Below are 15,656 nucleotides of genomic sequence, written 5' to 3'. Positions count from 1 at the left end.
GAATCAGTGGTCTGGCGTTTGCAAGTTAGACTCCTAAAAACACCTTTCTGCTCATGTGTAAACAAGTGTGCGCACAACCGCGGATGATTCATTTTCCACTCAAGTCGAGTCTGGGGTGTGCGATATACTGGATATCTTCTGCGATAATATGGTAAGTGTTGTTGTAATGATGTGCGATCTGACATTATCAAGTATATCGCCAATGCACGTGATTTATTAAAACTCAAAATTCAAGGCGTTCTAAATGATGGCAAAAATGCTTCTATATGCTTTTTATATTCATATAATTTAATATAGTTAACTTAATCTGTATCACACAAAGAGTACCGTTTTTCTGCAGATATCAGCATGATAACAAATTTAATAAACATTTTATACAAGTTCAGTAAAGTTGACAATAAGTGACATTTTAGACATAATATTGCTTGGTTTTGCTCAATTTTGCCAACGAAAAACAAAACATTATTTATGCATCTGTAACTGCAGTTTAAATGCATCCATGTCCCCTCTGAGCTACATTAAACTGTGTAAATACTGAATTCTATTTCAGATGCAGATTCCAGAAATGTTTTCTTATGATGGAATGAAAGGCACTAAGTACCGGATATATATATATATATATTTATTTGCTTCTTTTCAATTTAGCATTTACTTGTACTTTTACTTTCAATACTTAAGTACGCTTAAGATTTAAAAAATACTTTTCGTACTTAAGTACAATAAATATCACATACTTTAAGACTTTTACTTAAGTAATATTCTAAACGGTGACTTCAACTTCTACCAAAGTCATTTTCTGGTAAGATATCTGTACTTTTGCTTGAGTATGGCTTTCAGGTACTTAATACACCACTGGAAAAACGTAGAAACATTGGACACAACTATGGGGCACCATTGTGCAGCAGCAAGCATCACAACAAAAAAGGAACCTCAAGGTTGATCTAGGAAAATGTGTGCAAATGTACAGGGCCCCATTCCTGTATTTTGCCTGGGGCCCCAATTCACTAAATCCGCCCCTGTCTCCACTGTATATCAAAATTTTAAATAAGACAAAGATTATTGGAGAATGTTTTACAAGAAAATACTGAAAATTCTATGCTTTAAATTTACAAGCAATTTCTAAATGAAACTTGTTACTACTCCATTTTTATCCAGTGTTGGCAACTAGCTGAAATACAGTAAGTTTACGTTTTTTTTTTTAATATATTTTATTTGTTAATATTTTTTTTGTTTATTTGTTTAAATGTTTTTAATGGTTTTAGTTTTTGGTTAGTTAACAATAATAACCCTGACTCTATCTTCATTATAGTTACCATTGCCTTATGTATCCCATAGCCTACTTGTTTTACCCAACAGCTTTTACAAAAACAAAATATTGAAATCCAAGTTGGATAGACTTCATGAAAAAATACAAAACCAATGCTACAAAATATGTGTAAGTAGACTTTTAATTTAAAATCTACAGGAATACATCTTTTGTGACAACTTGCCCCGGTCTCCTCTATATGACATTTCATCATTTAATAAGTAGTTACTATCCATGGCCTGATACACGCAACGAGAACGAGAACTAAAAGACCGAAAAGCAATCACAATCCATTAAAGGCCAGAACAGGTCCCTGTGCAGATGTGCATAACATCTGTCCGGCCAGTATCTCTCTCTCCAGCAGCTTCCTCAGCATCCTCCCGTTACGCTCAACCACCGGGACATCATTATAGTCCTTCACCGATTTGTCACGGCTCTCGGGCGACAAAACAGCTCTTAAATCAAATACAGGCTTTATCATACACAGCAGCGGTGCTATGCGCGCGTTTAGCCGCGACACACGTACCCGTCTCTGACACACGTACCCGTGCAGCTCGCGTGATGCTCAGGTCTTTCATGACCTCCTCAAACGCCGCGGTCTCCTCCGCCTGCTTCTGGTTGTGCAGGGCGATTTTCTCGCTGAATTTTCGCGGATTGCTTGAGCTCGCCATCTTCCGTTGTTCTCCAAAACACAGAGCGTTGCGTGAGACGCGTTGTGCGCTGCGGCGTCATCACGGGAAGAGTTGTGGGCATTGGAGTCCAGCGACAGACCACTGGAGGAGCGCCTGATTGATCTCTCTCACACACACACACACACACACACACACACACACTAGATGAATGAAATGTCTTCATGTGTCATGTCGTGATAGAAGATACCTACTATTTATGCTTTAAAAACTATTATGATAAGAGGCGCTAATGATAAGGCTGCTAATGTAAAATATAGATATATTTGTTCAAAACAGACATTTTTATAAAAGTGTGATTAGTGTTAAAACTGAAATCTTAAACATTTTCAACTAAACTTCACTTATATAGAGATTTAATATTTTTTATTAAAATAAATAGATATTGTTATAGATTCTTTATTCATATTTCGTTATTTATCAGTTTTTTTTTTATTTGTTCATACACTTTTAGAAAAAAGGTGCAAAATCTGTCACTTGGCCAGTAACACTTTTGTATACTCAAAAAATTCTGGGTTATTTTTTCAATGCAAATGGTTGAGCTTATGGGTCCAAAATCTAAGGAACACAATGTGTATTAGCACTCTCTCTCTCTGTATATATATATATATATATATATATATATTCTGAAACCACTGCAAAAAAAGATGCTGCTCTTCAAAATTACAATTTTCCAGTGTAAATCAAAATACATTTACTTAAGAAGGAAAATGACAAGAAGACTTGTTTTCTGTGAGGCTGATCAAAATGAAGTGAATTTAAAGTGAGTTTATGATTAAAAGAATAAATATCTGCCAAAGGACTCAGAAAAAACTAATAAGACTTATAGGTTTGTACATTTATATACAAGAGATACATGGTTATTGTAAATGTAAGATCAAGAAACAAAGCTTTTTTTGTTTGTAAATCCCACAATTTCTTGTTTGTTTTACACTGCAGTAAAAATAGTCCTCAAAGGTAACAGTAGCAAGGAAAACCTCATTTTTGTAATAGTACATCAATTAAAAAATGAGAACAACATATTAGTGTGCATTTTTATTTAGACCACACTGCAACAGACAAAACACAGCAGATGGATAAAACAAGAACACAAATGTAATTTCACACATGGAAGACAAATGTGTAAACGAATTGCAAACAGTGCTACCCATACAAATACATTCAGTGTTATTTATTAACTATACCACACATTTAAAAATGTAACAAATGTATACATCAAAAATTAAAACGGGATTTGTCAAAAAACCATTGAAAATGTTTCTTTTTGTTATATAACCACATGCTACAAATTTCAGACATTCATAAATGCACTTATACAAAGAATTTTAACAAATGTATACATCAAAAATTAAAACGGGATTTGTCAAAAAAACACTGAAAATGTTTCTTTTTGTTATATAACCACATGCTACAAATTTCAGACATTCATAAATGCACTTATACAAAGAATTTTCTTGAAATCCAAAATTGACATCAATGAAAAAAAAAAAAAGTTGTAAAATCTTGTGTTGAAATCCCAAACTTAAGGAAATGGTTACATTTACATAGAACCAAACAGCTCTTTAAGTGCTTTTAACAGGCTGATTAAGGCTGATCTGTGACAGAAGTACAAGATTGAAGGCCATTTGTTCATAAGACCCAGCTGACTTACTCAAAAGTCTTAATATTTACATCATGTAAACGAGCCCTTAGCTAAGGGTGATCTATTTACATACACAAAATGTGATCGTGTTGTTGTAAAACACAAATGTTTCTAACACCTTAAAGGAAGAAAAAAACACATTAACGTAATAATAATCAAACGAGTGCACAAAAAAAAAACCCTTAGGTAGTTTCTAGAATGTAGTGTTTTTGACATTGATATTCTGATAGGAAAACATGCAAACACAATATCATTAAAAAAGGTTTGTGCCACAGTTCCATGTACATGATCCAGTCCCTCCTATACTGTATAATACTGTATATACGGTGTAAATTATGTTCAGAGAACACAATGCACCTTTTTATTTGTTTAGTTATTAAATCACTGCTCACCATGTTGAATATTTTATAAAGTGCATAATGAAATGTGCTTGCTTAGCTTGAAAAAAATTCTAAACTGTAGGTAGGTTAAAAAACATTTTTAAATATAACTGTATATGCAATGGCTACAGCAATGAGATTAAAGTCTTTCCAAGCAGAAAAAAAAAATCTCACAATGAGGTTTCCATTTTTAAATATCCCCTTAATGTTTAAAAGGACAACATTAAGTCATGAGAATTTTTTACCTCCACTGCTTCTTTGTGGTGGTTACGATTTCTGAAATAATTTCTATTACAAAACCATTCAAAAACGAGAATTTTGATAAAGGATAACTAATATCAGGTACTTGTCACAAAATAGGTTAATACAGCATCACAAAATATATTAATATTAATACACCTGCCACTAAATATTCCTAGTGGTGTATGTTGTTTTGTACAAATTATCACAAAACAAACATGGATTCGCCCGAAAAGTCCAACATATAGATCAGGCCTACTGTTTTATATGAATCTATAATCGCCAGAGCCAGCTTTACTTCTTGAGAAGATGCTTCACGGTTTCAACATGCCAATTAGGAAAACGGGTTCAATCTTTTCAACCTATAAGGAAGTGCTGGCAAAGAGGACAATGTTGTCCAAATTGTAGCTAGCGGACCAAATTCAAAATATCACAATTCAAAGTTCTGCCCCCCACTTTTCCAGAGACAATTTTTTTTCAACCAATTTATTCAACTATCCAAAATTCCAGAAAATGACAGAAATTTGGATAGTTTAGTTATAAAAATTGCTTGTGAATAGTTTGCTTTCGTGTCATTAAACCACACCAGTGAGAACAGGCCATAAATCCTGTTGTGTTGCTGGCCCATTCAAGTCTGTCATCATTGCAAATCCCACAGGCACTTGTATGAAACCCTCATTACTATGAAACGGGTCAATCTACAAGAAGGGCCAAAGACAACGTTACTGCTTGAGAAGTGTGTAGAAAGATGCTTCACATTCTCAAAAACCTAAGCCTAAAACAGCAAATGTAAGACAGTATGTGCTTAGCGTTGGGTGGTTGTTTGTGGAAATATGATACAAGCTACTCCTGCAAAAGATTCTGGAAAATGGAGATCTCTTTCACATTCATCAGTCTCTGTATGTGGAAGTTTAGGATGTATTGTGAATACATGTAAGATATTCCCAAAGATGAAGATGTGATGACATTGCCCCAGTGCTGCTGGTCCATTCAAATCTATCATCAATGCTAATCCCACAGGGACTCTCATTAGTATGAAACAACGCAATCTACATGAAGGGCCAAAGACAGCATAACTGCTTAAGAAGTGTGCAGAAAGATGCTTCACATACTCAAAAAGCTTAGTAAAGAGTGTGCTTTCATATCATTCCCTCACACCGATGTGAACAGGCCTTCAATTATGCATGCTTCAAAACTGAAGACATAACAGTCCCTTTTCAATGAGAGAAAGCCAATTATACCATTACTTTTACTGCTGTCCGGGTGGACACTAAATCTTAAGCCTAAAACAGCAAATGTAAGACGGTATGTGCTTAGCGCTGGGTAGTTGTTTGAGGAAGTATGATAGGTGTACAAGCTATTCCTGCAAAAGATCCTGGAAAATGAAGATCTCTTTCCCACTCATCTGTCTCTGTGTTATAAACTTGCACAATACTTGTGACGTTATTGAGGTGCCAGTTGTATCCTCCAACTATATAGATCTTTTTATCCAGCAGGCAGCAGTCAGCCTCTGACTGACCAGCACGCATCGGACTGACTGTTGTCCATTGATCGGTCTCTGGAACGTAGTACTCTACAGCTAGAACATCAAAGCAGTGGTCAACATGGTCCATTCTGCCTCCGAGTGCATATATACGGTTGTTTACACTGATCATAGCATGCAGGACTCTTGGCTCGTTCATGGGACACTTGAAGTCCCACTGATCCAAGGCTGGATCATAGCAATGGAGAGATTTCTTATCCTCTATAGACACCCCGTAACCTCCAGAGACGTAGAGTTTCTCTCTGCACGTCGCTCCGGCGTGACCCCAGATTCTCCTCTTCAGGGAATCCACATAATTCCATTCATTTTTCCTTGGACAATAGCACTCTACAGAGGACAAGCTGCCAGACCTGTTGCGCCCCCCAGTAGCGTAAAGTTGTCCATGCAGTACGTTGAGCTGAAACTGAATGCGGCTTTCCTGCATGGGTTGGATTCGAAGCCACTGGTTCAGATGGGGGTCATAGCGGAAGCAGACGTCAACTGCGCCCTCTCCACTGCGATACTGTAAATGCTGCCCACCCACGACGTACACAAAATTGTCAAGAACCGACACACATGCATGGCTGCATCCCATCTCCATTTCAGTCAACTCTTTGAACTGTCGTACTGTGATGTCGGGTAGATAGAAAACTTTGCCGCTGACTGTCCGATCGTTGTCGGTGTAGGGTGTTCCACCGAAAGTAATTAGCGACGTGACGTCTGAACGAATGGAAGTTCGGGGTGACTGCATTTCGTGCTGTCGGAATGGAAGGATTTGATAATTAAAGGCCTCTAGAAGAAAGTGTCGACACTGCACATCCTCCACCATGATGTCGACAGATTGGACACTGTCCACAAGTTCAGACGACCACATTAGCGGGAAGCGCACGTGGCAGAGCACTTCACTGGCCGCAGCTCGTTTGGATGCGTCATGCTGCAGCCAGCGGATTGCCACGTGGAACAAGTCGATCTCACTACAGTTCTTCAACTTGTTGCTCTGAAGGAAGAAAACCAGTCGTTCCTTTGGAATGTGAAGGAAGTCATCCTCCTGAGCTATTTGCAGGAAGTGACGGAATGTGAACGCATCGACTGACTGCTTAAGGGACGAGAGGCTGAAGGTGGTGGCCATCTGGCCGATGTTAAGACAAGTTTCAACATTCATGGCTGATTTTAGGAACTCCTCACAAAGCTCCACCACAGGCACCATCTGCAGGAAGACGGCTGCACCAAGAACATCCTGAATGCAGTCCAAGTCCAGAGTGACTTCAGAACTGTAGGCAAAATCAATAATGTGCTTCAGTCCTCTGGCTGAAAGACCTTTTAGCTCTATGGTGTTCTGGTTTGACTCCTTCATTCCTCCAGTAAACATGGCTCTGTATGGATTAAGAAGACAAGATTTTATAGCTTTATTCAAATGTGTGGCAAAAAAGAGGGGATCTCTATACTTTTAAAATAAAACTTAAAGTGCAACAGTGACCGCTCACTTTTTATATTTTGTATTTTTAGCAGCTTCAGTTTTGGAAATATTGTCCCCATTCATTTTCTATTTTAATAAAGAGTTCTAAACCTTGAACCAAAACAAAACTACAAACTTCTTCCATTTGTACATACAATCTCTGGCTGATTGAGTGCTTCTTGTTTTTAAAGGGTAATACATTTTCTGAGATGTAAACAGATAGGGACTTAACAAATAAGCAACAGCTGCTGATGGAATGGTAAAACTGTTAACTGCCATAGCCAAGGTTAAGTAAAAATCACTAAGAAACAACAGAGGATGGCAGAACAGACCATCATTTACCGAAGTTCCAAAAAAGGACAAACCTCACATCATTACCTAATCTGTTACTTAAATTCTCCCGAAGTAGTTGTTTACAGTTAGGGGTGGGCGATATGGCAAAAATATCATATAATGATTTTTCAGGAAAATCACGATTCACGATTTTAATCACGGTTCTTTGTCATGTTGGTTTTACTATTTTGCATGTTGTCTGAACAGCACAGCCAAACTAATTTCCCTATTTTAAAAACAAAACCTTACAAGGTAACAAAATATAAAATAAATAAGAATGGCAGATATTTAGGCTGAAATGGGCGCAGATAAAAATCTGTCATTGTTTTATCTTTGTTATTAAAAAACAAGAACAAAGATACACATTACAAAAGATAACTTAGTCCAGTAATCGGGTGCTGTTTGACAGGTTTTTGTAATGTGCGCACTTTAAGTATACGCACTCAGAAAAAGCGCACGTCAGATCAGAACGCAAATGAAATGTTTAACTGGCAAGGCTTTAAAGCACATGCAATTAATGTACTTTTGTGAATGTGAAAAAATGCACTGTCCCATAAGTGTAACTACCGCCGAGTTAGCATTTGATGTGAATGTATGTCACGTACAGTATATTAAGACAGAGGCGCCAGAACTGCAACTGATAAGAATGTGTGCTGTAGCACGACACTATGATATTTCTTCAAAAGTATATCGTGGAGACATTTTAATCATCCACGATCAAAAATCGTGATATTGCACACCCCTATTTACAGTACAACATCACAAAGTAGCAATTAAAATGTTCTTTTTTTCTTTCAAACTCACTCAGAAACACGTGCTTTGTTGATAGGAGATGCGTGGCAAATGCAAACAATGTGTTCTAAAATTAATATTATAAAATGGATAGTCCCTGTCCTTGATTAAGACTGGCTGAGCTGTGTTCAAAGCCATTGTAAATTATTCCATAAACATACATCTTTGACCTCATTACATCAGTATTCCTGAGCCACAGTGTCTGTGTTGCAGTGGTTCCATGTATTATGTATTTCAGCAAAATTAACTGCTGCAACTCATGTTTGAGATCCAACTATGGCAAGAGCATACGCATAAAACCGCTGCAAGTGCTATCTTTCCATGTTGACGTTCGCTTCTCGCGATCTTTGCACTTACACAGCTCGGTTGGATTTAAAACTGCTCACTTTCTGTGTCTTCATGAGGATATTTTTCCAGATCAGCCTCCGCCAGATGTGACAGCCTTTTTATTCAACCTAGGTTAGTTGTGTTCACATCCTGAGCCCCCCACACTCTCTCTTGTCTTCAGGCTGCCCACCTTTTTTCATTATCTCACCTGCTCGCTGTGTTTTTTTTCCACAGTTTTTCGTCGGTATGTCACTCTCTAAAACTGCTGCTTCTCCTTTTGATGGCTTATCAAGAGCCTGTCCTGCCGCTTGTGGTGCGTTGATCGCCGCTAAAGACCCTCACCTGTTCAGTGTGGCCTGCTTGCGCCTCAAGCACACTGAAGAGGCTTTGAAGAACCCGGAGAATTACAGCCATTGCCTTATGTTGCCTAAGAGGCTCCGGTGGCGCCATCATGAGGTTGCCGCGACCAATCCTGCATTCCCTGAAGAGGATATCTTCACAGGCAACCTCCCGTTCGCCAACGAGCCAGCCGGTTCCGGCGATGATGACGACGCAGGCCTTCTCGGGGTCTCAGAGGACTAGGAGGCAATCCCGTCCTCTGCCGTTCCCCAGGCTAATGCCCCTGCGGCCTTACCCCAGCCCATCCTCCTGGACGTGTGTGAATGAGCGGCCACTCGCCTCAACATTGAGTGGCCGGCTCCACAAAGCGCCAATGACCAGGAGAGGGATATTTATGATGAGAAGCTGCTAGGACCCCCTCCCGGCCCGAGGAAACAACTCTTCCCCATCCCCCCAGTGTGTGCGAAGCACATGAAACATTACTGGGGCGATCCACTCAACCTCAAACACGGTCTTGCGGGCCTCGAGGTAAAAGATATGGCAGCTCTCGGCATGGGTGATAACCTCGCTATAAAGCCATCGATCACCAGGCACCTTAGCCCCCCCTCCCCCCCATAGCCAGTCTTGCCAAACAAAATGAACCAATTTTCTGCTTCTGTTCACCAGGCCACCTACAAGTCCTCTGCCTTGGCTTTCAGGCCACTCAACGTCTCCTCCCTCCTCTCCACTTACTAGGCGGAGCTTTTGAATGATTTAGGACAACAGCTGGACAAGGGATCGCCTTCACCCACCCTGTGGATAGAGATCCTCACTGGCTCTTCCAAGCTGTATAATGGCAGTGAATGGTGCCCCTGTTTTTGAAGCTCAAAAAAGTGCATTCATCCATCATAAAACTACTCCACACGGCTCTGAGGTGTTAATAAAGGCCTTCTGAAGCAAAACGATGCGTTAGTGTAAGAAAAATTATTATTATTTTTTTTTAATTTATAAACTGTAATCTCCAGCTTCCGGTCACTCAAGCAGGTGCGTTCACGACAATGCGTTCGAGTGTATGACGTAGGCGTAGCAGAAGGCGCAATGTAAGCCCCGGGGAGGGACTTACATTTAAATACGAAATGTCGTATTTATTTATTTTTCTCTGCGACACTTTTCCTACTGTGCAGGGGGGTGTCTACGTGGTGGCCAGGGGTGGCACCAGCCCCCCCTGAAATTTGGCTGGCCACCCCAGGTGCCCCCCCTACCAGATGTCTTGCGAAAGGCTTGTTTTTATTAAATTTATAACTGCATCTGGCAGTGGCGCATCCTGGCATGTGTAGGCAGCTGCCTAGGACCGCTTTCTTCTCCTTTATACCTAATTTTAGGCGGCATCTATAGCGCGATTTTAATGACAATGTCGAGAGCGCATAATGTGACGTGATCCATATAGGCCTAATGCACGAGCACGAATCTCCACTCGCAAGCAGATTTCCTTCACTCACACAAAACTGGACGTGTCCTTTTAAATATGCATTGTTCTTTTATGAATTGGTCATAAATATAGTCAGCCTTTTCTAGTTATTTATTTTATTAATACTTATTTTAGTTAAGTGCTTAAATTGTAAATATGCATTTATTAAATTATTTTATTTAGTGCATTTGTATTTTGTTGTTTTTGTATATAGTTATACAACAAAAGTGTATCAACGAGGTTCCAGAAATAATCACTGAGGGTGCTTCTGAAATTAGTGAGGGTGCTCTAGTCTTAATGAACTTTTTCACATATCTTGTCCCGTCTATTGCTATGGTTATCACCATGTCAAACACTGCTACTTCGAGAGCGAATCCCGCATAAATATGCAGATGTCATTCCCGAAACTTTGCAACGTGTGAGTGTGGCCAAAAACCGTTCTATATTTTAAATTGATTGCCTAGAAAGCTCGCAAAGAGCACTCATAACCACTAAAAAGCTGTCACTCTGTTCATCGCAAACGAAACTTTGCAAAGTGTGTGTGGCCAAAAAACGTTCTACATTTTAAATTGATTGCCTAGAAAGCTTGCAAAGAGCGCTCATAACCACTAAAAAGCTGTCACTCTTTGTTCATCGCGATCTCACAAAGTTCTGTTACCAATGAATCTCACACTGCGCAATTAATATATTATTAACATCGTGTATAGATAGCTATATAATCTATATAATAGCTAATAGGCTATTTTTGTACAACCTGCATTTTTATTTTTTTTCTCTCTGTGACACTTTTTCCCTATTGTGTTGTCAATTGTAATTGTATCCTGACAAGATGAATAAAAAGAAATACAATTTTTGTACAACATTTTTATTTTCTCTGACACTTCTACTGTGTTGCATAAAATATTAAACAAATTTTGTGTCTTAAGATAATTCATATAAATTCAAGTCAAAGTCAATAAATTCAAGACTCTTGACAAGACAAATAAAATAACACAATTTTGTGCAGACTACACTTTTATTTGTCAGCCTATCTCTCTTTCTTTCAGTAGCGGAAATTTAAATGTGAGATTCTGGAAACGAGATCTAAATTTAGCGGGAACGGTTGGGTCGGGAAGAAAATTATTCTAAGCGGGCAGTGGGTGAACAAAGAGTGAATATATAGCGGGAGCGGGTGGGTGCGGAATAGAACCTTGCGGGAGCGGGACTAAAAAAAACAGTCCCACGCAGACCTCTAGTCCAGAGCTAGTCCATTGGCTCTGGATTGGTCTACCACGTACAGCGCGTGTCGGAAACGAAACACCCATTGCCATGACGGAATGACAGCCCTGGAGACTTGTCAATACATAGAAAAGATGGTATCGATTGTACCTTACCAATTTGAGCCGGAGTCTGATGATGAAACGGTTGAAGTGGCTGATCGACAAGAGACTGATTCGCAAGCACGACTGGAGCAGGACATTTCTCAGTGGAAAGTATCAAGTGTTGACAAGTTTGGTAATTATAAGATGTGATAAAACAAATTTACTCTCACAGCGTAGTATACAACGTCTTCTCGACATGATGGTAACCACACAGAAATTTTATTGTGTTTGTGGGCAGGCAAGTTTGGCGACTTAAAGCAGCACTATGTAACTTTTGGCGCTCTAGCGGTTAATAAACAGAACTGCACACATCCCGCGGAAGAACATTCCAACTGGAGCTACTTCTCTAAGTTTATGTCTATGGCGATTCACGCAGGTATGTGTTACTCCGCAGCGGTTCGATGTGTACCGGGGTATTTCTGTTTTTCATTAAGCGCCATCTAATGTCAGGGAGTGAATTTGCACATTCACTCGGCTCATCGCCAGCGAAAATCGCTTGGGTATGAACACAAAAGACGCATCGAAAAACATCGGCGATAATCCCGGTGTGCACAAGGCTTGAATCTCATTTTGTTATAAAAAATCGTGAATCAAATCGTTTGCGCATGTTTTGCGCAGCTTGTCGGTGAACAATGGCTCTGTGTAGTTAATGCTGCTCCATGTGAAAGCCCGCATGTGATGGAGATGTACCGCTGATTACAAGAATGGCTTTACTGACAAGATGCGCATTAAATATCGCATGCTATTTATCGTGCAGCCCTAACATATATATATATATATGCCTCCAGCATTATGTGTGTTGTCAAGTTTTGTATGCATGTTACCGCATGTCATTGCTTATGGCTGGTATTGCATTCTCACTTTGTGCGGGGTCTGATACTTAGTAACGTGTCAAGCACCGCCTTCCAGGTGACTGTTCTCTGGTGTACAGGGCCTCATTGGGGAGCTGTCCATATCTCCCATAGGTGGATCTCAAACACAAGATGAAGTAACCCTGTTCGTAACCCCGGTTCTCTGAAACATCGAGTGGAGAAATCCACCAAGTTTGCCCCGCTTGCTGCATGAGAAGCAAATATTCTGACTAAGGAAAGGTAGCGCGAGCAGGGGTTTTATGCACTCGGTTAAGGGGCAGTCTCTTACCTACCATTAGACACACGCTCCTGTCTGTCAAGCCAGACTTGGTGCAATTGGATGCTTCTGCAGAGGTCAGGCACGGATGCCCTTCCCATAGGGTTACGAACAGTAACCTATTGTTAACTGTCAGGGACTATTTTTTTTAGTGGAAGGATGGCATTTAATGATTTAACTTAATAAAAAGTAACATAATACATCAATTTTGCCTTTAATATATGTATTGTGCGGTAACCATTTTATAAAAGCAATAAGTCCTGTGAAGCTGTGGTTTACAGTGAATTTAGAACAGGTAAGGAGGTTTTAGGCACTCCGCTTCACGTTATGCCTAACAATGCCCTTTAACTGTACAAAATTTACCGTAAACCATGGCTTCACGGGGCTTGTTGCTTTATCAAACATGTTTGATCTCCTCTGACTGGATTAAATTATAGACTGAAGCTAAAAAATTGGAGTCTGTGACCATCATACACTGCAGTACGAGATTTCCTACGAATAATGTTCATTTGAACTAAGAACAAGGATTAACTTTGTAACTTATTTTATTAATCTCGCCATTTACAACTGGCTGGTGTTAACAAACAGTGTAATGTCTCACCTGAAGTAGTCACTGCAGGAGGCCAAAACTGCTTTGTGAACCTCAAAGCGCTCGTTGTCAATGACCAGAACCACATCCAGCAACTGACCTTGATCGCGTAACACAGACAGTCCCCTCAGGAGAGTGTTGCTGTGGCTGGGGGCCGAGAAAGTACAACGGAGCGTGCTGTTCTTGTTGTTAGCCATGCTGGAAGAAAGAGAGAATCAGTTTACAAGGAATTGTATCTCTCACCACTCCCTGATCATTGTCTCTGGCTACACAGTCAACAGAAATTCACAAGTAGCTTGATGAGTCTGCTGTATCCTGATGCTCCATCAATAGGTCTTGGTTGATAAACTGGCGCATCAACATGATCCCTGTAATGGCACCTACTTTTAAATTATTCAACTGAATTGATAAAGAACCTATTTGGATATAGAACCCATAAGCCTCACAAGTACCAAGCAACAAGTGACCCAAACAATTACCAATGTCAAATGGTTCTTATGATGACAGTGCATATGTTAAAAGTTAAACAAAAGAAAGTTAAATACCTGTATTGTAATTGATCCTAACCCTCACATTCTTTTGAGAAAGACTATATATACTTCAATGTTTGGGGTCCTAGATGATATATATATATACATATATATATATATATATATATATATATATATATATATTAGGTTAATATAATATATATATATATATATATATACACACACACACACATATAATGGTATGTTTATAGCCAAATAATAATAAATAATACATTTTGGGATGGAAAAACATGAATCTGCTTACAGCCTAATGTGATTATTAAACTTAAAATGCGATGATTTCTATAAATAAACGTGAGCAATGTTCAAAGTCAAAACGCAGTGCTGTTGCGCATTCAATGGGCTCACAGGTTCAGAGCATTTATGCCAATAGATTGTCAAAATTAATCATCAGTAGATCCTAAGCAATGTTTACTTTATGGTCTTTATACTGTACTAAATTGTAGATGGATGTAAGAGTGCTTATTTAATCTCCCACTAGGGGTGTGCCATATCATACCGTCCACGATAATACCGGTATCAATTTTTACATGATAAAAAAAGTGTCATATCGCGATATCAATGATATAGCAACACGATGATGTATGGTGGATATACGTTCCCTAGCGCGCACAACAACAACACCACAAACCCAAAGACAGAAGCTGCGATTGTCATGCGTATCTTTCAGTGAAGCATGGTTCTGTGATCAGCAGTAAATCTCCATCCAAAGGCCAGAGGGCACTCTCGCGCTGAAACTCCAAATACACCTCGCAGAAGAAACCCAGGAAATGCAGCAGACTTAAACAGGTAGCGCAGCTGTGACCGGACACAAAAATGGCAGCGATAAAACACAGTGATGTCACATGGTACTTATGGATAGCGGTAGCTGGATAAACAGAAGATTTAACTGCTTTTATTGATTCAACGTGACTAATAAACACACGACTACGACAATATATGGTTTATCTGAGTTCTTTTTCTTATAATTGTCATTAAAATAAAGTATATTTATAATGCAATGCCTTTATCACTATTTAGAATACTATGAAATATGTTGTGTGCCTTATTCTGTTTAAGAAGCCGCATCATCTCACAGAAGGATTTATTTCAAACACTCGACTGACATTATGAAGTGAGTTTGGAGTAAAATCATGTTATTAAATGTCGTATTTCACATGCTTTTAGATGGAACAGCATTTACTACACAGAGCCGTAGTTCACTGAGAAGCTACACAAACAGCTGTCATTATCGCAAACGATTTCTTCGATTTCATAATCACGCGATTAAGTCGTCTGCGATTATGAACGTGATTTTGCGTAGCTTGTCAGTGAACTACGGCTCTGTGTAGTAAATGCTGCTCCATCTGAAAGCATGTGAAAATATCACATTTAATAACATATAACAACAACGCCAGTCGAGTGTTTGAAATAAATCCTTCTGTGAGATGATGTGGCTTCTTACACAGAATAAGGCGACATATTTCATAGTATTTAAGTGGAGAAGTCGTGGCCTAATGGTTAGAGAGTCGGACTCGTAACCCAAAGGTTGCGGGTTCGAGTCTCGTACCGGCA

General features: G+C 39.3%; 2 protein-coding genes across 2 annotated transcripts in view; both read right to left on the bottom strand.

The window, feature by feature from the left end:
• The window catches only part of LOC107665843 (CREB-regulated transcription coactivator 1-like), a 25,452-nt gene extending 23,343 nt beyond the window's left edge, over positions 1-2,109 (bottom strand). The window contains exon 1 of the mRNA XM_016456891.1: positions 1,852-2,109. Within this exon, the coding sequence (XP_016312377.1) occupies positions 1,852-1,977 (126 nt within the window). The 5' untranslated portion in view covers positions 1,978-2,109. The remainder of the gene's footprint in view (positions 1-1,851) is intronic.
• A 2,099-nt stretch (positions 2,110-4,208) lies between these two features.
• LOC107665842 (kelch-like protein 26) overlaps positions 4,209-15,656 on the bottom strand; it is a 23,291-nt gene continuing 11,843 nt past the window's right edge. The window contains exons 4-5 of the mRNA XM_016456890.1: positions 13,564-13,749; positions 4,209-7,152 (exon numbers count right to left, since the gene is read on the bottom strand). Of these exons, the coding sequence (XP_016312376.1) occupies positions 5,571-7,152; positions 13,564-13,749 (1,768 nt within the window). The 3' untranslated portion in view covers positions 4,209-5,570. The remainder of the gene's footprint in view (positions 7,153-13,563; positions 13,750-15,656) is intronic.

Source organism: Sinocyclocheilus anshuiensis, unplaced genomic scaffold (genome assembly GCF_001515605.1).
Source record: "Sinocyclocheilus anshuiensis isolate Anshui unplaced genomic scaffold, SAMN03320099.WGS_v1.1 scaffold920, whole genome shotgun sequence".
Lineage (NCBI taxonomy): Eukaryota > Metazoa > Chordata > Actinopteri > Cypriniformes > Cyprinidae > Sinocyclocheilus > Sinocyclocheilus anshuiensis.
Note: the sequence above shows the minus strand (reverse complement) of the source record. Positions and strands in the feature narration are given on the sequence as shown.